Source organism: Carassius auratus, unplaced genomic scaffold (assembly GCF_003368295.1).
Source record: "Carassius auratus strain Wakin unplaced genomic scaffold, ASM336829v1 scaf_tig00217443, whole genome shotgun sequence".
NCBI lineage: Eukaryota > Metazoa > Chordata > Actinopteri > Cypriniformes > Cyprinidae > Carassius > Carassius auratus.
This window is the reverse complement of record NW_020529072.1, coordinates 16,047-42,392: the sequence shown is the minus strand read 5'-3', so window position 1 is coordinate 42,392 and position 26,346 is coordinate 16,047. Positions and strand designations below refer to the sequence as shown.

Sequence of the window (26,346 nt, the reverse complement as noted above, 5' to 3'; positions counted from 1 at the left end):
AAAAAACTTCTGAATCACTTAACGTGGCTTACTGCTTTTAAACAGTGTTTTTAAAAGACCAAGCTCAAACACATTATTAATAAAGTATGCCATGTACACACAAGCAGATGAGTCCAGAATAACACAGCGTTTTTAATAATGTGTTCAGTGTGAATGCATTAAAACAGACCTAACTCAAGTTTGTCTGTAGCTTGGTCATTTAGAAACACAGTGTGAAAGCAGTGAGCCATGTTAAGTGTTTCAGAAGCGGTGATCTGAGATCAGTAGACCATCGATGCAAGCCTGCGTGACGATCACAGAGATGTTCAGGGAGTACAGCAGGTTTATCGCAGGCCTTTGCGCTTCATCAGCGTCCTCTTCTTCAGCTCGGTGAGGCGCAGCGTCTTCTTCTTGTGTGGTTCTGGAGGCTGTAGCTGGACCTCAGGATCTCTGGGCTCGGCTGGAGTCTGGAACACCTCGTCTGTCACGTCCTTCGCCAGCACCTCCTGCTCCTCGGAGCGCTTCTCCTTCAGGATCTGCTTCACCAGCTGACGCTCCTTGTGTCGGGCCGCTGTGGCCTGTCGGATCAGGCGCCGATGCTGGACACACACCACACACAACACCAGACGCTCATCTACACTTATTCACAACCTTTGACTGATACATAGACACATCTCGTTAAAGAGACATCTTGTACAGACTTGTCTTATACATATTATATGTTCAGAAATACTGAGGAAGATGCTTAAGAAGATCTAAAGAGAATAAAGAAATAGCAGCAGACTTATGAACTATTAATGTTGTGTAAAACAGCAGCTGTGAGTGTCACCGTGATGCACACATGATCGATCAGACACACACACACACACACACACACACTGCAGTCCTTCACAGGTGTGTGTTATTCACTCACACTGCTTCTGCTTTGCATGTTCTGTGTAAACATGTCTCTTATGAAACTATTCTACAAACACTGCGCTCAAGTTAGAAGTGCTTTCCTTCGAGTCTGGTCATACGAGTGCGTCACTCAACTAATCAATCTTTACTGTTATCAATGACATACTGTCACTGTCTAATTCTAACGTTTGGTGATATTTCTCATTAAAATTGGGATTCCTTGATTTAAAAAAAATTAAATTGTGGCAAAACATTCAATTCAAATGAAATATAAAATGTGAAACATGTCCCAGCGCTAGTTTGAGGACGAGTCTCACCGTGTTGGGAGACTGGAAGTGAGGGTTCTCGAACAGCGTGGGTCCACCGAAGCTGCCCTGGAAGATCTTGATCAGATTCAAGACGAATCGTGGGCCGATCTCCACCAGAGACGCGTCTTCTTCGATGATCTGCGGACGACAAGCACAGAGTTACTGAGGAACTGTGGCGCACACAGACGGCTGAACGCTGGCGCTGCTCACCTGATAGTTCCTGAACCAGATCCTGTGGTCAGCGATGGTGAAGGTCAGAACATGGTCCACAAACGGCTGACTCTTCGGATGATAGCGAGGCGTCGAGAAGGTCTGCAAGAACCACACTCGATCCGTCAAATCGTGATCACATATTATGAGTCGTGAGAAAACACAGTCTAGAGGAAATTAAACACGCAAGGACAACTAGACAGATTCACAGCATCAGTGCTTGAGATGAACAATCAGTGTTTCAGTAAATCTGTTTCTCAGCAGCAGTGCTTTAGTAATGAACGAGGATCAAACACAGAGCTGAGAAAACACTAGACTTCTATAAGCTGTGACGTCCTTCTGCAGCGTGAACCGAGATGAAAACAGAGGAATTAGTGAAGAAATAAACCTGAGTGAAGAGCTCCTTCAGCAGCGCGTAGTGCGGCTCCTGGTCAAATTTCTATGAAATGACAGACAAACATCACCATCACCTTCATCATCATCATCATCATCATCCGCACACGCGTGTGCTCTGTTAGCATGTTTCACTCACCGGGTCGAAGGACAGGAGCGGTCTGGAGCCTTTCAGACAGTTTCCGGTCATTTTCAGCTCAGCGAGAGTGTGAACTACAAACACAATCATCGTTAGATTGAAACGAGTTCAGTGTGAATCATTCAGAAGTCGAGACTTTCTCCTCATTAACACACACATCTGCATCCATCATGCAGACACACTACAGGTCCAGATAACAGTTTCATTCAGACCAATGAACAACAGATGAATAAATGACAACCGTTTGATTCACACAACATTAGCTGACTACAGTGAATATTTAATCATTATTAATATAAAAGGCACAGATGACAATATCTTGTCTAAATATTGTCTGAGTGAAAGAAATCGCACCGTTCTGTACGAGGAACTTGGCTGAAGGTCCGTGAGGAACGTTTGAGATCCTGTAAGAGAAGAGCAGATGAAAACGGACTGAGATCTCATGAGGTTCTTCTTATTTTTATTATTTCTAAATTCTAACTGACATGTTGCTCACCACATATAAAGATCCTGTTTCTTCTTGGCTTCAAAGAAGATGCATTTATTGCAGTTTTTGATCTCACACACCTGAAACACAGCAGCCGTTAGAATCCGACACTAAAACACTGAACACTAATGACTACAGATCTCTAGTACCTCGTTCACCACAAAGAGCTTGTCTTTCCTGTCCATCTTGGTGTCTGGAAGAAAACACAGTGAGAGTGATATTTGACTGATTGTCTGGTTAGTGCTGGTTTAGCTGGTTAGTGCTGGTTAGTCTGAGGAGGTTTTACCAGCTTTGCTGTGAGGCATCATGGTCCGTAGATCCATCATCAGGTGCCTCGTCCTGAAGCTGATCCCGCGAGAAGAAAACACCAACACTCGCTCCTTATTCGTCCATTTGCCCTGAAGAACATGAATACGTTTATACATATGACACTGGTTTACACGAATACAAAGTTTACCGCGTGTGCATGTAGACGTTCAGTGCAGTTTAACACGTGTGTGTGGACGTTCCGTGTAATTTAACACGCGTGTGTGTGTGGATTAAAGGGTTAGTTCACCCAGATAGGAAATCTATGTAATTAATAACTTACCCTCATGTTGTTTCAAACCCGTGAGACCTCTGTTCATCATCAGAACACAGTTTAAGATATTTTAGATTTAGTTTGTGATATCCGGTTCACGAACGAATCATTCAGTTCACCAAATCGAACTGAATAGTTTTAAACGGTTCGCGTCTCCAATACGCATTAATCCACAAATGACTTAAGCTGTTCACTTGTTTAATGTGTCTGACACTCCCTCTGAGTTCAAACAAACCAATATCCCGGAGTAATTCATTTACTCAAACAGTACACTGACTGAACTGATGTGAAGAGAGAACTGAAGATGAACAACGAGCCGAGCCAGATAACGAACAACAGACTGACTCGTTCACGAGTGAAGAACCAGTTGCATCGGTGTTCGGATCACCAGTAGTTCTTTCGGACAGTTCGATTCAATAAACTGGTTGAAGAAAATGGTTCACCGGTTATTTTACGCTCGACGTAAATGCGTCATTTGCGATGATTGCCCTTGATTCAAGCCTTCGGTTTACCTGCGCTCATAACACTAGCACAGAATCAGTTCAGAATCAATCACCAAAAGAGTCAGTTCAGTTCAGACGCTCTGTGTGTCGGTCTGCTTCACGCTGAATCACACATGCGCAGTATCATCGATTTGGTGAACTGAATGATTCGTTCATGAACCGGATATCACAAACTGCTTTGATTTGAACTCTCTCTGACAACAGACACGGAAGAGAAGACAATGCTGAATAAAGTCGTAGTTTTTGCTATTTTTGGACCAAAATGTATTTTCGATGCTTCAGAATATTCTACCTGACCCTCTGATGTCACATGGACTACTTTGATGATGTTTTTCTGACCTTTCTGGACATGGACAGTAGACCGTACACACAGCTTCAATGGAGGGACTGACAGCTCTCAGACTAAATCTAAAATATCTTAAACTGTGTTCTGAAGATGAACGGAGGTCTTACGGGTTTGGAACGACATGAGGGTGAGTTATTAATGACATAATTTTGATTATTGGGTGAACTAACCCTTTAAATGATAAAAAAAACTCAAAATATGTCTTATGTTATAGACTAGGCAAAACTGCCTCCAATCCTAAATATAAACCATTAGATTTTATTTTTGTTTACAGTTTCTTCAATTACTGTGTCCCTGAAGTCATATTCCACACTGTTAGTACATACTGTCTTGCCTGGAATTCAACTGTACAAACTGAGGTAAGCTTCAACTCTCACTCCTAACTTTGTTTTTAGTTTTGGAAATGTTATCCTGCTTGTCCCGCCCTTAAAGTTCCACCCTGTTCGGCTATATTATGGAGAATGTTCGTCCTATCAAAAAAATGTAAAACCAAATCTGACATAGTTATAAAAGTTCTGTTAATCTGTAGAAGGTTAGCTAGCTAAATGTTGTTTACTCAAACTTAGCACAAAATATTCCACCCTGTGGAATTCTAATAGAATAAATAGTATTTAGTGTATATAGCAAATACATGTCTATATATATATATATTAGTTACTGAGCAGAATCCTTAAACTCCCAGGTCACTAGGACAGAACTTGATCTTGCAGGTATAAAAAATAAAAATAAAAAACACATCCACTAGGCTGACCGTGGAAATATTTAATACATAATAAAAAACTAAAAATGTCATCACTGTCCATTACTGTTCCTTGTGATGGTTTTTGTGTCTTGTTTGTTAATCTAGTTAATCCAAATGATTTATAACATCTTTATTTTTAATATATATATATATATATATATATATATATATATATATATATATATATATATATATAAAATTAATTATGTCTGTTCTGTAATTTGTAATTACGTCTCTAGCCATCTGAACAGATAATTGTTTTGTCACTATGACTGATCGTGATAAGGAACCACATAGCTATTTTCTGTGTCCCTCCCCCAAAGGAAATCTGGATTATTATTTATTAAAATTTTTGGGGTATTGTTTTGAAACAATATCATATAGGCGCAGTTCCACACATTACAGATGGGAAACCATGCAGGACAATGACGGAAAGCTTGTCCACTGGTGATCCACCCTGTTATACTCCTTTCACCCTTTTAGACAAGTCATTTTTAATAATTTCACAGCAACATTAAATGTTTGATATACTTTTGTCTTATTTTGTAAGGTGAGGAGCACTAACGGCATATATATGTTTTGGAGCAAAATGTGGTATTATTTACAGCCCTATTGGCTAAAATTGGCACAAAAAAGTACCCATTCTTAATAATTAAGACATATTCTATTCATCAATAATTGTTTTGTTATTGTTTTTTTAAATAAAAAAAAATAAGATTGCATAAGGGACATATACTATCCAAGAATAGCTCATTATTTTTTAACATTTACATTATTAACACGTTGTGATATCTATCTATATGTCCCGAACAGGGTGGAATATTTTCATGGCCAGTGTCTGAACAATCTAGCCATAATTATTTTTTTGAGCCCTCGAGCTTGACCAATATCCATTCCTAATAGTTAGACATCTCACTAATTTTGGTACAATGCATAAACATAAAAATCATGTAACGTTAACTTATTTTCCAACACTTTTGAAGCCAGAATGTTACAGGAGTGAGCCGCGTGTTAAACTGCGCGTGGTGTGTGTGTGTGTGTGTGTTACCGAGCTGACGGGCGGCGGGACGCTGATGATGTTTTTATTCGCTTCTTCTTCATTCTCCGGGGTAAACGTCACGGTCTTCGGGTTTTTCTCGGTTTGTGGCGTTTTGTTCCCGTTTAATTTCGCTCGTTTCGTCTTGTTTGTGCCGCTCGCTCCGCTGCACGTTTCTTTCCCCGCGCAGCCATCTTTCTCTCACACGTCACCGGAAGCGGAAACGTGCTCATCAGACAAGCGTCGGCTCTGCGCAAAACGATCAGTATATGACATCAAAGTACCGTGAGAGCGATACATTTCTTAAGATTTCTACAAAAGTAATTAATTAAAAGTTAATTGCACCTTTAAATAGTGTAATTAGACTAAAAAGAGAAAGGGAATCCTATAGGAAAAATAAATAAATAATAATAATAAAAATAAAATCCACATCCACTCGAAAGCAAGCCAAGTGAAAAGCCTTTAATTATAAGACAGGGCTATTTATTAAAGACACACCACCAGCCCAACCAGGCCTTCGTCCGTGTAATTAGATTACTGTACCCTAACCCTAAATGACTAATTACTCTTTAAATCCTATTTAAACCTGATACAAGGATAGACATGAAACGTTCTTTTAATTCTTTCAAATAATTAATAAATAAATGCATAACTTAGATAAGGGTCTAATTCCCACTATTAACTAATTATTAACTATATATTTTGCCTCCGTACTCCTAATTACTGCTTATTAATGCTCAGTAAAGTAGTTATTAAGTTTAAGAGTAGGCTAGGATTAATGATTCAGAATTAAATCTAGTAGAATAAAGCATTAATGAGTGCTTTTAATATCACAGTAATATTCATGCTAATAACCAACTAGTTAGTGGAAATTAGATGATAATTTGGGTTTGTTTGTGTATATATATATTTTTTTTAGGTTTATTGTATGTTCTAGCCATGATTCCCATCCACTTGCATTATATGACTAACAGACTGCAACAGTTTGAGTTAAATATTTTAAATATATCAGTTAAATATATCAGTTTGTGTTCTACTGAAGAAACAAAATCAACTACATCTTGGATGCCATGGCGGTGAGCAGATAAACATACAATTTTAATTTTGGGTGAACTATCCCTTTAAGTCATTAATATGCGATGACGTTGACGTGGAAGCCCAGTCCACCGACGCAACTGCGTGCGTGCGCGCTCCCGCGGCAGCTGAGCTGAGACGGCTGATCGCAGCTGGGTCTGTAGCACCTCTGGATCCGGATGAGGTTCGGTTCGGTCTCCATGACAACAGAATCAGCGGAGTCACTAACACAGACAAACGAACCCAGACCCGCGAGATAATGAGTTAGAGAGGTTCGGTTCGTGTTTTGTTGATGTTGCTGTCTGAGGACTTTGTGCGCTTGTCCTTAAAGATCCACTCACGGGAAAATCCTGTTTCCGTTTCGCTCTGAATCGGGTGGTTTCCCCTCATCATCACACATGTGGCCCGTTTCTTATATGATCAGGGTTTGTTGTGAAGTTTCTGACCGCTGGAAGTTTGCAGCTTCACACGTGTGTGTGGTTTGAGTTTGACAGGACAGGAGTGTCTTAAAGTGACAGCAGCAGAGTTCTGCTTCAGTGTGAACACAGCACCGGAGTCAGAGGAACTGAAGCGGTCTGGAGATGTGAAGATGGAGATCAGGCGGCTCTTCTCGGGTCTCAGCCGGACTCCTGGATCATCTGATGGGGGTCTGTGGAAGTGAAGAGCAGGTGGAGCTCAGAAGTGTTTCTGGAGTTAGGCTTGTTCTTCATGAGCGCTGTGTGATAAGTGTTCTTCTGCAGATAACACTGCTGCGGTGTTCTTCCGTCCGTGTGCCTTCTGGAGACGTTTGTCATCTTCTGTCATCTTGTCATGAGCAGAACCGCAAGCGAACAGAAACATCAGAGTGAGACGCCAGAGATCCGGCTCCGCTGGGAAACACAGGATTTACTCTTTCATTCATCACAGGAGAAATAAAATGTGCACTTCCATAATATAATTAAAATGCTCTGTTTTTGCTTAATAATTGTGTAATTAATACACTAAAGATGATTCTTTAGTACTTAAGATAAACAGAAGATCATCTAAATTTAAATTAAATTACATTTAAAAAATTTAAATTGATAAAAATGTTAATTAAAATTGCATTTATGCATTTAGCAGATGCTTTTATCCAAAGCGATTACTTGCTTCATCTAAGTGAACTTGACTGTGCTGTTTTGGGACTATAATTATGAACTAAAATGCACTTTTGCATACTATCTCTGTATTTAAACATGTGTTTAGTCTCCACTTAAACCATCTTTAATATACTCAAGTGTGCTACACGTGGTGATTAATAGATATATTTATTTTTATATTTAGTTCATATTAATGGTGTCCCAAAACAGCACAGTTGAGTACACTTAGATGATCTTACGTTTATCTTAAGAAGTACTAAAGAATATGTTTTAGTGTATTAACCTAAGTTATTAGATCTTCTCTGGTGTTTCTCTGTATAATAACATGCATCAGTGAATCATATCAAATCAGTAAATGACTTTCACACACACATCAGAGCGATCAGAAACCAGCTGCGTTTGTGAACGAGGACAGATCCTGTCTGGGTCGGTTTAACTGCAGCTGTAATGGAAACATGTCATTAACGTTTCAGGAAAAACCCAAGAGAACAGTGACTGTCAATCACACACACACACACACACACACACACACACACACACACACACACTCACTCACACACACACACACACGCAACCACACACACTCACACACACTCTCACACACACACAGCCTCGCACTCACTCACAAACACACAGACACACTCACACACACACACACACTCACTCACACACACACACACACGCAACCACACACACTCACACACACTCTCACACACACACAGCCTCGCACTCACTCACACACACACACACACACACACACACACACACAACCACACACTCAGACACCCACACATGCACCCACTGAAGTGCAGCAAGGACTTTGCAGTTTTTCGTTTTTTCTGCGTTTTGCACCTCTGCCGTAGACCAAAGCGACCCTTTCCCTGCCATGTTGGTTTTGGAGCGTCGCAAAACCGTGATGCAAAGCGTCCTTTTCCGTGCTCCGGCACGGTTTAGCGCTCACACTGCATGCGAACCGCGCCCGAGTCCAACTGAACCGTGCCCTGGCCCACCTCTTCCAAGCGGCACCAGGGCCGGCCAATCGAGCCGCGCCCGGGCACGATTCGGAGCACTCACACTAGTCAAACGAACCGCTTTGGTGGTCAAACGCACTCTGGCAGTGTGAGTACACTCTAACTGATGCTCTCGTGTGTCGTGCAGAAGCTGCTGTTCTACGAAGACAAGCACCAGCTCCCAGCTCCGAAGTGGACAGAGCTGGCCAGCGTGATCAACAGCTGCATGGAGTACGAGCCGCTGCTGAGACCCTCGTTCAGAGCCATCATCCGAGACCTCAACAGCTTCTTCACACCAGGTGACGCTCGCCACACGCACCGAGCACAAACACTGTGATAACCCTGCGCTCGCGTGTGTGTGTGTGTGTGTGTGCGCCAGACTACGAGCTGCTGGTGGAGAGTGACACGGTTCCCAGCAGGCATCGGGCTCTGGGTCTCGTCGGAGCGTTCGAGAGTCAGGAACCCACTCAGTTTGAGGCCAGACACCTGATCTGCCTGCAGCTGCTGGGGAAGGTGAGTCTTCATCACTCTTCATCACTCAGTGTCAGTGTTCCTGACGTCACTCCGTCTGTGTGTGTCTGCAGGGGAACTTCGGCAGCGTGGAGAAGTGCCGCTACGACCCGCTGCAGGACAACACGGGTGAAGTGGTGGCGGTGAAGAAGCTGCAGCACAGCACGGCCGAACACCTGCGAGACTTCGAGCGTGAGATCGAGATCCTGCGCTCGCTGCAGCACGAGAACATCGTCAGATACAAGGGAGTGTGTCTGCCCCAGAGCATGCTGGTCCTGAGACACCATTCACACAGTCTCTCTCTCTCTCTCTCTCTCTCGCTTTGCCTGTCGGGAATGAGGGGTGCGTGAGGTTTTCACGGGTGAGAAGAGCAACTGATTTCCTCTTTTCTTGGGAATTTGTTTAGTTTTTTTTCTTTTGTTGATTTTGTTTGTGTTATTTTTGCTAGTTTCTTTGTTTATTGTTAATTTGTATTTGTATTTATTTTTTGTTTGTTTGGCCTCGTGGCGGGGTGTGAGAATGGAGGCTCACCCCAGTGGGTGGGATTCCTCTCTTTCACTCCGTCACGGAGTAAGGTGTGCGCCTGTAGACGATGCATCAGTGGAAGATGTACTCGTTGCGATTGGTGAACAAATTGGATTTGAAAAAATAGTTTCTGCCTCGCGCATGAATAAGAAATTGTGATCTTCGTGAAGGAACAGTGTTTGGTTGGTCGACTGATTGAGAGCGGAGTGTGGGTAAGTGGCGTTTTCTGTGTCTTTTCACCGTTGGTTTCGCTTTCAACAAAAGTCACAATCTCAAATGTGCCACCGTTCATACCAAGGGGCAAGGAACTCGACCGGAAGTTGAAGTCGGGTGGGGGCTGCCATCTTGTAGCAGAACTTCACTTGCGTTAGCATTCCCATTGACTCCCATTCATTTTGGCGTCACTTTGACAGCGAATAACTTTACATCTGAGGCGTTTAAAGACTCTGTTTGTCCATTATTTATTTCTGAAGATACAGGACAATGTATAAAGGGCTCCATTACCTTCTATGTTACATTATGGCCCCGTATAAACAGTTTTTGTAAAAAATAGGCTAATGATTGCGTCATAACCACTCGTCTCTCTGTGGCATTACCGTACAGACAGGAGGAGAAGCTCGCAGGCAATTAACTTAATATGGCGTACTGGCGTTACATTTTAAAATACTATACAAAATAATTAATCAGAATACTTACTCCTGCTCACTCACGACAAAGAACTCCCCGCTCAAGCTCGCCGTCTCTGCAAGATTAACGATGGCAGTTTGCACGCACAGCTACTAGAAGATCTACATCTGGCAGACAGGTTGCTGACGTCGTCAAGCTTCGTTTGAGTCTGCGCGTCAGAAACGGAAGTGCTAAAAAACGCTAAAAATGGGCATCACTTGTCTCAATTGAGTTCCAATGGGGTCGCTGTGTCCATTTCTTTTACTGTCTATGGTTCATACCTAACTGTGAAATTGAGCGAGAACTACTCAGGTTTGGGAAACTTGCTAGCGGAATAAAAATGATTCAGCTAGGTTGTAAGAATCAAGCATTAAAACACGTGTTGTCATTTAGACGCCAAGTTTTTATGTTTTTGGAATCATCGTCGCTGGATATTTCTTTTCGCGTACAGCAGGAAGGAAAGTCCTACATGATTTATGTGAACACCGGTAGTTTAAAATGTTATGAATGCGGGGATATCGGGCATAAGAAAAATGTTTGTCCACATAAGAAGCAAGTTGAAGTAAATGAAAATGCAAATGAAACTGAAGTTGTTTTACCAACGGAGGAAGTGCAGAGAATAGAATCAGGGAAAAATCAGGCTGATACGGAAAAAAACGAGGATTCAAACTGTGGTGCTGTGCAGGAGAGTGAAAGCAGGCCTGTAGGAAGTGAAGTAGTTGAGGAAAACAGTGAAAGAAGTGTTGAAGAAGAAAAGTCTAATGCAAACTGTTCTTTTGAAATGGAAGGACAAAGAGGTGAAGATCACTCTGTTGTCTCACAGATAGAGGAAGAGGAAACTGATCATGGAATAGAGGAAGGTGATGAGGATGATAATATGTCTGAAATGTCTGACGTTCTTCTCAGTGTGGTGATGAGCAGTTGTATACTGTAAAGAAATAAATGATTTTCTGGATGAAACTTTTGGCAGAAAGTTTGAAGTAAGTGAGTTCTTTCCAGATGTAAACAAGTTTTTAATTTCAGTAATAAAATTGCAGAAATCAGTTGGTTTTGAAGAACTTAGTAGAAGGAAAAGGTTCAGACTGAAGAAAATCGTGACAAATTTAAGGAGAGGAAAATGTCCGGCTACAAAATTAATTAAGACTGTTTAATGTCACAAAGGGTGAATTTTCTCTTCCATCTGAAATTGTCTCTTCTTTGTGTTTTTTTTGTTTTCCTTTTTTCCCCTCTTTATATGGAGAGCTTAAAAATAGGAACCATTAATATAAATGGAGGGAGGGAAAAAAATAAAAGGGCAGTTCTATCTAAATATATACAAACAAAAACATTAATATTGCTTTTATACAAGAAACCCATAGTGATCATATAAATGAGATAGATTGGAGAATGTGGTGGGATGGAAATATTTTCTTTAGTCATGGCACTAATTTAAGTGGAGGTATTGCAATCCTTTTTGGAAAAAATATAAACATAACTGTTATGTCTACGTGTGAGATAGAAAAAGGTAGGGCTTTAGCTCTTCAGGTAGAGATAATGGGTTTAAGTTTTGTTTTTATTAATATATATGCCCCAAATAATGGTGCAGACAGAATAAGGTTCTTAAGGAAGGTGAATGAAAGCTTAAAAGATTTTGATAAGGGTACAATTTTGGTTTTAGGTGGTGATTGGAATTGCACATTAGATTTTACTGTGGATAGGAATGGAGAGGAACCTTGTCCACCTTCAGCTAGTGTTTTAAGGAATATTATTAGGGATTATGATTTAATTGATGTGTGGAGAGAACATCATCCAATGACAAGACAGTATACATGGGTAAAAGTAGCTAGTGATCACGTTAGTTCAGCAAGGCTGGATCGGTTTTATATTAGTAGAAGTAAGAATAATAGTGTTCAAAAATCTGTTATTTCCCCAAATGGTTTTACAGACCACCATTTGTGCTTAATTGAATTAAGTTTAAAAAAGTCTAAAAGTTTTAGTTCTTATTGGCATTTTAATGTTAAGTTATTACATGATGTAAAATTTTGTGAGAATTTTGTACTATTGTGGAATAAATGGAAAGAAAGAAAAAATGATTATGAAAATATTCTACAGTGGTGGGAGGTGGGAAAAACCCAAATAAGAATGTTTTGCCAAGATTATACTGCTCATACTAATAGTTTGATTAAAAAGACAATTAGAGAACTTGAGAGAGATATTGAACAGCTTGAAGTAAATGATTTAACAGATGCAGATAGGTTGGAAAAAAAGAAAAAATCTTTAGGAACTCTTCTCCATGAAAATGCCAAAGGAGCTTTAATTAGAGCTCGATTTTCTTTATTAAAGGACATGGATGCTCCTAGTTCATTCTTTTTTAATCTGGAAAAGAAAGAGATGGAAAGAAAACAAATGTTACATCTGAAACGTGCTAATGGAACTTTGACATCTGATCCAAAGGAAATGAGGATGATTGCAATGAATTTTTGTAAGGATTTGTTTGGAGAGCAAAAGTGTGATGTTTCAAGTATGGATTTTTTATTTAAAGATATACCTAAATTGAATGCTGAGCAACAAAAGGAGTTGGACTCTGAGATAATGATAAATGAACTGTCAGAAGCAGTTCAACAAATGTCTGTTGCTAAAGCCCCTGGTATTGACGGAATTCCAGCTGAATTTTATAAGCATTTTTGTCATGTGATTCAGGAAGATATGTTGGAGGTTTTTAAAGTATCTTTTAAAAAAATGAACTACTAACTAGTTGCAAAAGGGCTGTGCTTTCGTTGTTACCTAAGAAAGGTGATCTTGGTCTTTTAAAAAATTGGAGACCAGTGGCATTGTTATGTACGGATTATAAAATCCTTGCAAAGTGTTTTTCAAATAGATTAAAAAAACACCTTGGGTCTTTGATAGAAAGGAATCAGACTTATTGTATACCAAATCGAACTATAATGGATAACCTTTTTCTTTTAAGAGATGTAATTGATTTAGCTTACATGGATAATGTAAATTTAGGTATATTCTCAATTGACCAAGAAAAAGCTTTTGATAGAGTTGACATTTGTTATTTGTTCAATGCTCTCAAAGCTTTTGGAATTGGAGATCGTTTTTTATCAGGCATAAAACTTTTATATGCTGGGGCATCTGTTATGTTAAAGGTGGGATGTGGACTTAGTCAGCCAGTTTTAATGAAAAGAGGAATAAGGCAGGGATGTCCTTTGTCAGGACAACTGTTTTCTTTAACAATTGAACCCCTACTTTGTCAGTTGAGAAAAAATATAAAAGGTTTTGCAGTTAAAGGTTCTGAAAATATGCTTATAAAAGTATCTGCTTATGCAGATGATTTCACTGTTTTTATAAAAAATAAAAATGATGTTGAAGCATTAAAAGAAAGTTTAAATATTTATGAAAAGGCCTCATCTGCAAAGGTCAACTGGAATAAAAGTGAAGGTTTTATTATGGGGAATTGGCAAGAGGAACCCCCTCCAGTATTCCCAGGTGAAGATAAATGGGGTAAAGAAGGCTTAAAGTTGTTAGGGGTATATCTAGGGAAAGAAGGATATCAGGAAAAGAACTGGGAGGGTATGATAGATAAAGTGTGTGCAAAACTGTCCAAATGGAAGTGGGTGTTACCCAAACTATCATACAGGGGAAGAGCCCTGGTGGTTAATAATCTTGTAGCCTCTATGATCTGGCATAAAATGATTGTACTAAACCCACCAAATAGTGTTGTTGGTGAAATTCAAAGAAATGTAATTAATTTTTCTTGGTCTGGATACCACTGGACAAAAGCTGCTGTGCTCTTTTTACCAGTTTGTGAAGGTGGACATGGATTAATGGATATACAAAGTCGAATCATGACCTTCAGAATCCAAGCAGTGCAAAGACTATTGTATTCTGGACACTCTATGTGGACTGACACAGCTTGTGCCTTGTTGCAAAATGTGGATATTTTTAAATATGATAAACAGTTGTTCTTAATAAGGTTGATGGACATTGATTTGAGTGGTACCTCATCTTATTATCAGTCAGTTTTAAGAGCATGGAGATCGATTTTCAAAGTGGAGAGAGATTCTTCAGAACTTGGAAGCTGGATACGACATGAACCTCTTTTTAATAACCCTCTGATTGAAGTCAAAGAACTAAGTCTGAGGAGTTTAAGATCTGCAATGGCAAAAATTGGTTGCACCAAAGTATCTGACTTGAGAAATGGCAATAAATGGAAAAGCCCTGAAGAGATGTGTTGTCTGACAGGCATCAGGTCTGTTAGGTTCATGAAGATAATATTAAACAATTTTTTCATCCTTACCTTCTACATTAAGACAGCTACAAGAAGAAAAGGAGCCAACTCTACAGGACAATGATGAAAACTATAACTTTCCAGAGTTAAAAATGTCTGCAGCCATTGAAGAAGAACCAGAAAAGGACTCTATTCTTAATTTTAAAACTCCACAACTGACAACTTTTGAAGAAACATCCAAGAAAGCAATCTATGCAACATGTGTGAAAGTGTCTCATTACTCCTCTCTAAAGAAAGTAAAGGAGTCAAAATGGACAGACGTTAAGGGATGTTGGAGGTCGTTATATAAACCTCCTACAGAGAAACGGACTGCAGATCTCCAGTGGAGAGTTGTACACTGGGCAATAGCCACAAATAAACATGTGGCACATTTTGATCCCAATGTGGTAAAGGAATGTGTATTTTGCAAAGCTGAGGAGACAGTAGATCATGTGTTTTTGTATTGTGTTAGATTAAGAAACATTTTTCAGACCTTGGAAAACTGGTTTAGAAGATTAGGAGAAGTGTTTAGTCCAGCAAATTTTATATTTGGTCTTAAATATGTTGCTGCAAAGAAGAAAACAATGTCCTTGATAAACTTTATAGTGGGTGAAGCAAAGCTAGCAATATGGCTGACAAGAAAGCAGAAAATTAAAGGTGGATGTTCAGTGGATCCTGAATTGACTTTTAAAGCTCTAATATCTGCAAGAATCAGAGCAGAATTTGCTTTTTATAAAATGACGAATAATCTAATGGGTTTTAATGGAATGTGGGGAATTGAAAATTTTTTGTGTGTTGTCGATGAGGAGGAAAATTTAATATTTCTTGTGTAATTTATTTTATTATGTAAATATTTAATATTTATAGAGGGAAAAGAATAGAAAGTGATATGAAATTGTAAAAAAACTGTTAATAAAGGAGTGTAAAAAATCTCCCTCTCTCTCCCCGTCTCTCTCTCTCTCTCTCTCTCTCTCTCCTCAGGTCGGAGGAACCTGCGGCTGGTCATGGAGTTTCTGCCCTTCGGTAGTTTGAGAAATTATCTTTCTAAAAACAAACCACATGAAGCTTCTGCTGTACGCCTCTCAGATCTGTAAGGTACTGGAAACACCTCACACACACTCACACACACTTGATTCAGCAGAGGAGCCGAGCGTCTGTGCTTCTGTCTCGTGTGTGTTTAGGGGATGGACTATCTGGCGTCCAGGCGTTACGTCCATCGAGATCTGGCCACCAGGAACATTCTTGTGGAGAGTGAGTTTCGAGTGAAGATCGGAGACTTCGGCCTGACTAAAGTTCTTCCTCAGGATAAGGAGTATTACACGGTCCGAGAGCCATCTTCTGGTGAGGAGATCCACAGGCGTCCAGGTGTGTGACGAATGATCCAGAGTTCTTATACAGAGATCTACAGTCGCTGTTGGACAGTGTTTTCTCTACTTCCTGTTGGCCTTCTGTAGCTAATCATAGCTCCATGTAGCTGTTTTTATTTTATATTTTTTCTCTATAATCTTTCTTACTATCACTGTCTGTTTGTTTGTTTTTTTAATTGTAAAATATAACTTAATTCACACCATATTTCTGATATTACCGATCAATCTTATCAGATTAACTTTGATCGTTCACTCTTCCGTGACTGCAGTACACCTGCAAAGCGTTAGCACTCGTTAGCTTGTCATTAGCGTTTTCTTTTCTCCTCTCCTCTCCTCTCTCACGCTGCAGTTTTTCACAAGTTCATCAAACAACCGCAGTAAGAATATTTCATCAAGCACGGTGAGTAATGGCTTCTCCTACAATTGTTATTTGCACCTCTTGCCACATGTACAGTTTATCTATCTCTGTCGCTGATGAGGGATTCACATGTGATAAATGCAGGGAAACAGTTAGGCTGACAGAGAAGATTTCAGAATTAGAGACACGCATCCAAACTTTAATTGAGGACAGTAAGAATGTTAGGGCTCTAGATATGGCTTTGGATGCGTCTAGTTCAGGGATTCCTGTACATTGTCCGGTTCCAGCAGAGCCCCTGCAGCAGGGCAACTGGGTGACGGTGAGGCAGCGTAGTCGTGGGTCAAAACACCGCTCTTCTGTTCCGATCCAAACATTAAACAGGTTCTCCCCACTCAGTGATGCACCCACTGAGAAACCTGATGAAAGTGCTCTAGTTATTGGTGATTCTATTGTACGGAACGTGAATATAGAGACACCAGCCACCATAGTCAAATGTTTACCGGGAGCCAGAGCGCCTGACATCTTGGCAAATTTAAAAGTGCTGGCTAATGCTAAACGTAAATACAGTAAGATTGTTATTCATGCCGGCGCTAATGATGTTCGACTTCGCCAGTCGGAGATCACTAAAAATAACTTTAAAGAGGTGTGTGAACTTGCAAGCACGATGTCAGACACTGTAATATGCTCTGGTCCCCTCCCTGCTTACCGTGGTGACGAGATGCATAGCAGATTGTCATCACTCAATGGCTGGATGTCTAAGTGGTGCCCACAGAATAACATAGGTTTCATAGACAATTGGACGAGCTTTTGGGGCAGACCTGACCTGTTTAAAAGAGATGGTCTTCATCCCTCCTGGGGTGGCGCCACTCTTCTGTCTAGAAATATGGCAAATAGTCTTAGTGTTTATACTTGACTAACTGGGGCCCAGGTCAGGAAGCAGACAGACTGGCTAAACCGACCGTCTGCTAGCTGCCTCCCGTCACAGAGGTCAGTTAATTCTCAGCACATAGAGACTCTTTCACCTAGATATCACACTATAGAGACTGTGTCTGTTCCACGAACTAGAAAATACAAAAAACGTCCAAACCAAGTTAAGGTTAACAATTTAATTGAGGTTCAACAAATAAAAAACAAATGCAATATGGATAAACAAATGATAAAGATTGGCTTATTGAATATCAGATCCATTTCTACGAAAACACTTTTTGTAAATAATATGATAACTGATCATAATATAGATGTGCTCTGCTTGACAGAAACCTGGCTAAAACCTGATGATTACAATATTTTAAATGAGTCCACCCCCCAAGATTATTGTTATAAACACGAGCCGCGTCTAAAAGGCAAAGGGGGAGGTGTTGCTTCAATTTATAATAACGTTTTCAGGATTTCTCAGAGGGCAGGCTTCAAGTATAACTCGTTTGAAGTAATGGTGCTTCATATAACATTATCCAGAGAAACCAATGTTAATGATAAATCCCCTGTTATGTTTGTACTGGCTACTGTATACAGGCCACCAGGGCACCATACAGACTTTATTAAAGAGTTTGGTGATTTTACATCCGAGTTAGTTCTGGCTGCAGATAAAGTCTTAATAGTTGGTGATTTTAATATCCATGTCGATAATGAAAAAGATGCATTGGGATCAGCATTTATAGACATTCTGAACTCTATTGGTGTTAGACAACACGTTTCAGGACCTACTCATTGTCGAAATCATACTCTAGATTTAATACTGTCACATGGAATTGATGTTGATAGTGTTGAAATTATTCAGCCAAGTGATGATATCTCAGATCATTATTTAGTTCTGTGTAAACTTCATATAGCCAAAATTGTAAATTCTACTTCTTGTTACAAGTATCGAAGAACCATCACTTCTACCACAAAAGACAGCTTTTTAAGTTATCTTCCTGATGTATCCGAATTCCTTAGCATATCCAAAACCTCAGAACAACTTGATGATGTAACAGAAACTATGGACTCTCTCTTTTCTAGCACTTTAAATACAGTTGCTCCTTTACGCTTAAGAAAGGTTAAGGAAAACAGTTTGACACCATGGTATAATGAGCATACTCGCACCCTAAAGAGAGCAGCCCGAAAAATGGAGCGCAGCTGGAGGAAAACAAAACTAGAGGTATTTCGTATTGCTTGGCGGGAAAGTAGCATATCCTACCGAAAAGCATTAAAAACTGCTAGATCTGATTACTTTTCTTCTCTTTTAGAAGAAAACAAACATAACCCCAGGTATTTATTCAATACAGTGGCTAAATTAACGAAAAATAAAGCCTCAACAAGTGTTGACATTTCCCAACACCACAGCAGTAATGACTTTATGAACTACTTTACTTCTAAAATCGATACTATTAGAGATAAAATTGCAACCATTCAGCCGTCAGCTACAGTTTCGCATCAGACAGTGCACTATAGACCCCCTGAGGAACAGTTCCACTCATTCTCTACTATAGGAGAGGAAGAATTGTATAAACTTGTTAAATCATCTAAACCAACAACATGTATGTTAGACCCTATACCATCTAAGCTCCTAAAAGAGGAGCTTCCAGGAGTCATAGATCCTCTTCTGACTATTATTAATTCCTCATTGTCATTAGGATATGTCCCCAAAACCTTCAAACTGGCTGTTATTAAGCCTCTCATAAAAAAGCCACAACTTGACCCCAGAGAACTAGTTAATTATAGACCAATCTCGAATCTCCCTTTTCTGTCCAAGATACTAGAAAAGGTGGTATCCTCACAATTATATTCCTTCTTAGAGAAAAATGGTATATGTGAGGATTTCCAGTCAGGATTTAGACCGTATCATAGTACTGAGACTGCTCTCCTTAGAGTTACAAATGATCTGCTCTCATCATCTGATCGTGGGTGTATCTCTCTATTAGTTTTATTGGATCTTAGTGCTGCGTTTGACACAATTGACCACAACATTCTTTTGCATAGACTTGAACACTTTGTTGGCATCAGTGGAAGTGCATTAGCATGGTTTAAATCGTACTTATATGACCGCCATCAGTTCGTAGCAGTGAATGAAGATGTATCATATCGATCACAAGTGAAGTATGGAGTACCTCAAGGCTCAGTTCTAGGGCCGCTACTCTTCACGCTTTATATGTTACCCTTGGGAGATATCATCAGGAAACATGGTGTTAGCTTTTACTGTTATGCTGATGATACGCAGCTCTATATTTCCTCGCAGCCCGGTGAAACACACCAATTTGAAAAACTAATGGAATGCATAGTCGATATAAAAAATTGGATGACGAGTAATTTCTTACTGCTAAATTCAGAAAAAACAGAGGTGTTAATCATAGGGCCTAAAAACTCTACTTGTAATAACCTAGAACACTGTCTAAGACTTGATGGTTGCTCTGTCAATTCTTCGTCATCAGTTAGGAACCTAGGTGTGCTACTTGATCGCAATCTTTCCTTAGAAAGCCACGTTTCTAGCATTTGTAAAACTGCATTTTTCCATCTCAAAAATATATCTAAATTACGGCCTATGCTCTCAATGTCAAATGCAGAAATGTTAATCCATGCATTTATGACTTCAAGGTTAGACTACTGTAATGCTTTATTGGGTGGTTGTTCTGCACGCTTGGTAAACAAACTACAGCTAGTCCAAAATGCAGCAGCAAGAGTTCTTACTAGAACCAGGAAGTATGACCATATTAGCCCGGTCCTGTCCACACTGCACTGGCTCCCTATCAAACATCGTATAGATTTTAAAATATTGCTTATTACTTATAAAGCCCTGAATGGTTTAGCACCTCAGTATTTGAATGAGCTCCTTTTACATTATACTCCTCTACGTCCGCTACGTTCTCAAAACTCAGGCAATTTGATAATACCTAGAATATCAAAATCAACTGCGGGCGGCAGATCCTTTTCCTATTTGGCGCCTAAACTCTGGAATAACCTACCTAACATTGTTCGGGAGGCAGACACACTCTTGCAGTTTAAATCTAGATTAAAGACCCATCTCTTTAACCTGGCATACACATAACATACTAATATGCTTTTAATATCCAAATCCGTTAAAGGATTTTTAGGCTGCATTAATTAGGTAAACTGGAACCGGAACACTTCACATAACACCGTACTTTCTACATCATTAGAAGAATGGCATCTACGCTAATATTTGTCTGTTTCTCTCTTGTTCCGAGGTCACCGTGGCCACCAGATCCAGTCTGTGTCCAGATCAGAGGGTCACTGCAGTCACCCGGATCCAGTACGTATCCAGACCAGATGGTGGATCAGCACCTAGAAAGGACCTCTACTGCCCTGAAAGACAGCGGAGACCAGGACAACTAGAGCCCAGATACAGATCCCCTGTAAAGACCTTGTCTCAGAGGAGCACCAGGACAAGACCACAGGAAACAGATGATTCTTCTGCACAATCTGACTTTGCTGCAGTCTGGAATTGAACTACTGGTTTCGTCTGGTCAGAGGAGAACTGACCCCCAACTGAGCCTGGTTTCTCCCAAGGTTTTTTTCTCCATTCTGTCACCGATGGAGTTTCGATTCCTTGCCGCTGTTGCCTCTGGCTTGCTTAGTTGGGGTCACGCGATATCGTTGACTTGATTGCAAATAAAAACAGACACTATTTAAACTGAACAGAGATGACATCAATGAATTCAATGATGAACTGCCTTTAACTATCATTTTGCATTATTGACACACTGTTTTCCAAATGAATGTTGTTCAGTGCTTTGGCGCAATGTATTTTGTTTAAAGCACTATATAAATAAAGGTGATTGATTGATTGATACAGCTGCTGGTCATATAATGTTCATTTAATAACTAAGTATTGAGTGCTGTACATACTTTTCATTTTCATACTTTTCACTCGGCCAAGATTTCTAAAAATCCTTTCTTTGTATTGGTCTTAAATAATATTACAATTTTCTGAGATACTGAATTTGGGATTTTCCTTAGTTGTCAGTTACAATCATCAAAATTAAAAGAAATAAACATTTGAAATCTATCGGTCTGTGAATAATGAATGGATATAATATACAAGTTTCACTTTCTGATGATATTCCAGCATCTGTATTTCACCCCAAAAACAAATAAGCAATGATTTTCTGCCGAATGAAAATGAAGCCTCTTTTTAACCAGGGCAGGGACAACTAATGGATGCATCATGAAGAGTAATTATTCTGCATGGATTCTGAGCATAGTTTTGAACAACAGGTGGCACTGTGTGCTTTAAAAACAGTTCCTTACACACTTGAACATAAAATAATCAAAGTTTGAAAAGGTTGGAGTGTATGAAGGGTGTTCACAGTGGGCTGTTGTGTGATAAAAGCTGAAGTGTAAATACATTAAACCACTTCCTCGACTCTTCTTCGTGAGTGTTTGAGGGTGCAGTTCAAAACGAGAGAGAAGTGTGATGCATTCTGAAAATCTGTGTTTTCTTAATTATTAAGTTTTTTACATTTGCATTTATGTTTGTAATTTACTTTGTTTTCAGAATGGTTTCAGGTGAAATGTGACCCGGTTCTTAAAAGATTGAGTCATGATCAGATGCAGATTTTTGAGTTATTGGTGTGTTTGTGATGATGATGATGATGATGTGTGTTGATGAAGGTACGCGCCGGAGTCTCTGACTGAGAGTAAGTTCAGCGTGGCGTCAGACGTCAAAAGCTGCAGTCCTCCAGCCGTGAGTGACCCGCATCACATCATCACATCACAGAGTTAGCAGAAGCCAACCATAGTTAATGAACAGTCAGAGTACATCACCAGCAATCACATTACCAGGGTCTGTTCTGTATAAAACCCCAAGACTCATAAACATCTGCTGACTGCAATTATTATAATAATAATAATAATAATAATAATAATACACCATGACACTTAAGACATGAAGACAGGAAAGAACAAACTGTAACAGTAATTCATAGGGATGAAATAATATTATCAATATCACGATAGCAAAACTGTCTGGATGTGATCGCGGTCACATGACGATATGAAACGATCTCAGATATTCGTAAGCTTCTTACTCTACTATATACGGTGTGTAAAGTTGTGTTTTGGTCCATTAAGGTCTGGCACAGTGTCTGTGAGAGCAGGACACGCTTCAGATCTGTTTCTCTGCGTTTTAAAGTGAAGCACACACTGGGTTCAGACGATCAGCTCATGATCCGCTGTTTTCTGCGTCTCAGAATCAATGAATGCAGTCTATTCCTTTATTTCAGCTTCTGTGAGTTTAGTGTGTGTTTGAGAACATAACAGACACCAGTTCTGCTATATTTTCACAGCGTGAGTGTGTTTATGACCATTACTCTCCGTGGTATTATTATTCTGTTCTAATTAGTTTCTCAAACACCAGTGTGAATGTAATTTAGACTGAAACACACATGAAAAGAGGGTTGAGTCTCATTTAAAGTCTTCACTTGTCTTGTTAAGCTCTTGATTCTGATTTCTCAAACTGAACTAGATAAAATGTAGAACATTGCGATTTTTTCCCAATTCTTCATTTGTCTTTTTGATATATAGAGTGAAATCATTGGTTAGGGTATGGTAAGGTAACGTGAGTGATTGTGTCAGGTGTTTCTGGAGCAGATGGGCGAGGACAAGCAGGGTCAGATGATCTCCTGCAGCGAGGCTATCGTCTGCCGGCTCCCGAGGGCTGTCCTGCGCAGGTAAGGAACGCCAGACGATGGAGTGAATCCCAGCGGAGCGCCGAGAGAGACTGAGCCGTGTGTGTGTGTGTGTGTGTGTGTCACAGGTCCAGCTGCTGATGAAGGAGTGCTGGGACACAGAGCCGGCCGATCGACCCTCATTCACAGATCTCACCGAGAGACTCGAGTCCATCCAGAGCATCTGACCAACATCAGTGTCCCGACGCTCCACACGGAGACAGGGAACTCTGGGATTCCGTTTGTTCTTCCGCTTTATCAGGGGTTTCAAACGGTTTAAGAGCCAAGGAAGCAGAAATATGAGGACGCCCTTAGGAGGCTCTGTGATGTCCAGATGTGGAAAACACGGAATCCATTCATAAAAAAAGAATTTAACACGGAACGTCACGGAATTGAAAGTTAAGATGAATGTGTCAAAAATAGGTCATTCAGTTTCTACCAAATTGCGATATGGACTAGTATCTGTAAATATTAAGCCACAGAAAGAGTATTTCTATATGAATCGTGTCTGCGTGAATGAACCAGTTTCGTTTACTACACACTGAATTTGACGACATTGTGACAGAAATATATTTATATTGTTCAGTAGAATGTACTTACTACAACTGCTACTATTAAAATTAAAACATTATTTTTTTAAAGAATAATTGATTAAGAGAAAAAAAAACATTCCATAAGGTTTTTGTGCATTCAAATAATTAGATGAAACTGAATTTGGTAACTATAAAATATAGGGTGCATTTTATAGGGTCCTAAATGTAATTTTTGTTAAACTTTGAATAAATGAATGTAAAAATATGTTTCATGATTATAATTAATTATATTAAAAACGGAAGAAAAAAAAGCCCTTCCTCAAGCGTGTCATTCTAGACACTTTTCCCCTCAATATAACAATACAAGAGCTCATCTTCAGATGCGTTGTTTTTCTGTCTTCATTATATCATGAACGGTTTGGAAACCCAGGATGAGCTGAACGTCCCTCAGAAGATCAAACCCTTCTGTGTTCAGTCCGAGATCATTAGCCTGAAGTCTCTTTAAAAGACAGGTTTGTGTGTACAGTAATAATGAATCCAGATCATGAAGTCTGTGCTGTGTTTATCACCAGAAGATCTCAATCAGATGCTCCTGATCACAATCATTTTATTTAAAGAGATTATAGATCAGATTTCAGCCTAACAGAGAAGCACCATGACATCATCTTCATCTTCATCTTCATCTCAAACACAGAATCAGCTACAGACTCTTTAACTCAATCAGTGTGAACGCACTCAATTATTGTTTTTTATTATTTATATTTTTGAGGTATTACTGAATGTTATTAAAGATGTTCCAAAGACATGCAAGCAATGTTTGCTTTTTTCTATAAAACCAAGTAAATAAAAACATTTTGCAAATAATAACACGTTTAATTTATTGTCTGTGTGTGTATTTTATTCTGATTTGAGAACTGAACTGATTCTTGTCATCTCTAGATAATTCTAATGTTCAAACCGAACTACAGATGAACGGAAGTTAAATGAGAACGGAACTCGTCATCAGTTCCAGGTCAGATTAATTAGAACACTAACTGAACTACAATGCACTCATTTGTGTTTAACAAACGTGAATAAACGCTGGCCATGATTCTTAGGTTTCGATTATTCGCGCTTTCATATATCGGTGTATATTTAGTATTCACGCGGTTTTAAACGTCTGACTTTTGTCTATTAAATAAACAAATATATAAACCACAACCGCAAGCGAGCCGGGTTTGGCGCCAGACTAAAATAAGCGCGAATTTACTCAGGTTTGAATTTAGTGGTTAATGAATGCGTTAATAGCGGCCAGTCTGTGACAAAAGTTAAAAAAGGACATAAACTTTTGGATAAAGGCGTCTGTTAAATGTAAACGTAAAAGTGCAGCGGCTGCATCTTACCTTCTCAAACTCCAGGCGTGGCTGTGTGCGGTCGTTGATGACGTTATCCTCGACGTGCAGCTGCGCAACACTCAAAAGCTTCTTAACGTCATTCAGACCAGCAGCACCGGAAACGGAACATTGCTATCAATTGTTTTTTTATTTATTTTTTATTTTATTATTATTATTAATTTGGTATGTTGGAAAACAGCAAAGAAAACGTTTACATGATAAATCTTACTGTTTTACATGCAAAATTTCATATTCACATTGCTATCAAATATCACACAGAGGTTCCTAAGTGATGATGAAGAATTGACAGAGCAGCCATCAAGTCTTAGACAGTGTTCTATGTTAATACATGCAAAGTTTTTAGGTCCTACAATTAACACCTTTGTTTTTTTAAGAATTTAGCAGTAAGAAATTACTCGTCATCCAGTTTTTTAGTACGAATTAAACCATGCTAATGCACTTCCACTAATGCCAACAAAGTGTTGTAGTCTATGTAAAAGAATGTTGTGGTCAATTGTGTCAAACGCAGCACTAAGATCCAATAACACTAATAGAGAGATACACCCACGATCAGATGATAAGAGCAGATCATTTGTAACTCTAAGGAGAGCAGTTTCAGTACTATGATACGGTCTAAATCCTGACTGGAAATCCTCACAGATACAAATTATGTTATTATTGTTTTCTTTGCGCACAATTAGTATTCTCACAGCTTCAGTTGAACCACTGATGACACATGAACTATTTTACAGATGTTCTTGCTGTGTTTCTGGGTCTGGGAACATTTCAGTGTCGTTGCTATCATAGAACTCTCAGATTTGATCAGAAATATCTTCATGTGTGTTCTGAACATGAACGAGGGTCTCACGGGTTTGGGATGACATGGAGTAATTAATGACAGAAGTTTCATTTTTGGGTGAACTGATGCAAGTACACTAATTATCGTTGTTCAGCGTCAAAAATGATGCAGTATTGATGTGCACATGCACAGTAAACTGTGAAGGGAAAATCTGACAATCTAAAACGTCAGGATAATGGATTTGTGTGTTGTTTTTTTTAGTTTTTTTTTTTTTTTGCTGTTGTTTTTTTTAGTGGGAAGAACATTTTAACACTTTAAGAATGTTTTTCCACTTTTAATCGAAAGATTAAATGTTCTTCATCAGTGCACATACAGAACCTGAAGAATGGTTCACTGATTCATCTGTAACTTGAGGAGGTTTTACCAGAGGAAATCACTCACACCAGCCTTTATTTGTTTGGGTTTATGAACAAATTATT

At 39.4% G+C, this 26,346-nt stretch overlaps 2 protein-coding genes and 1 pseudogene across 3 annotated transcripts; 2 read left to right on the top strand and 1 right to left on the bottom strand.

Annotated features, from left to right (window-relative positions):
- On the bottom strand, positions 1–25,113 carry LOC113100991 (ribosome biogenesis protein BRX1 homolog; annotated as a pseudogene).
- On the top strand, positions 7,379–9,697 carry LOC113100992 (tyrosine-protein kinase JAK2-like). The gene is made up of 4 exons (XM_026265482.1): positions 7,379–7,600; positions 8,971–9,121; positions 9,202–9,335; positions 9,407–9,697. Exons 1-4 carry the CDS (start codon positions 7,505–7,507, stop codon positions 9,680–9,682), a joined length of 657 nt encoding a protein of 218 aa, XP_026121267.1. The 5' UTR covers positions 7,379–7,504; the 3' UTR covers positions 9,683–9,697.
- On the top strand, positions 9,739–23,960 carry LOC113100993 (tyrosine-protein kinase JAK2-like). Of its 2 annotated transcripts, XR_003289875.1 has the most exons (6): positions 9,740–10,069; positions 15,757–15,870; positions 15,957–16,140; positions 22,108–22,180; positions 23,071–23,165; positions 23,252–23,960. XR_003289875.1 is itself a non-coding variant. In XM_026265484.1 (5 exons), the coding sequence occupies exons 2-5, from the start codon at positions 15,835–15,837 to the stop codon at positions 23,348–23,350; spliced, it is 414 nt and encodes a 137-aa protein (XP_026121269.1). In that variant the 5' UTR covers positions 9,739–10,069; positions 15,757–15,834; the 3' UTR covers positions 23,351–23,960. The 2 variants fall into 2 exon arrangements, 1 of the variants encoding a protein (XP_026121269.1); XM_026265484.1 differs by lacking the exon at positions 22,108–22,180 and having other exon boundaries at positions 9,739–10,069.
- Positions 25,114–26,346: the final 1,233 nt, after the last annotated feature.

Bases quoted from the DNA above. Each gene is read 5' to 3' on its own strand.
- LOC113100993 (XM_026265484.1), top strand. From the start codon at position 15,835: ATGAAGCTTCTGCTGTACGCCTCTCAGATCTGTAAG. The intron at 15,871-15,956 runs GTACTGGAAACA...GTGTGTGTTTAG, and splicing joins ACGCCTCTCAGATCTGTAAG to GGGATGGACTATCTGGCGTC. The intron at 16,141-23,070 runs GTGTGTGACGAA...TGATTGTGTCAG, and splicing joins GGAGATCCACAGGCGTCCAG to GTGTTTCTGGAGCAGATGGG.
- LOC113100992 (XM_026265482.1), top strand. From the start codon at position 7,505: ATGAGCAGAACCGCAAGCGAACAGAAACATCAGAGTGAGACGCCAGAG. The intron at 9,122-9,201 runs GTGACGCTCGCC...TGTGTGCGCCAG, and splicing joins CAACAGCTTCTTCACACCAG to ACTACGAGCTGCTGGTGGAG. The intron at 9,336-9,406 runs GTGAGTCTTCAT...GTGTGTCTGCAG, and splicing joins GCCTGCAGCTGCTGGGGAAG to GGGAACTTCGGCAGCGTGGA.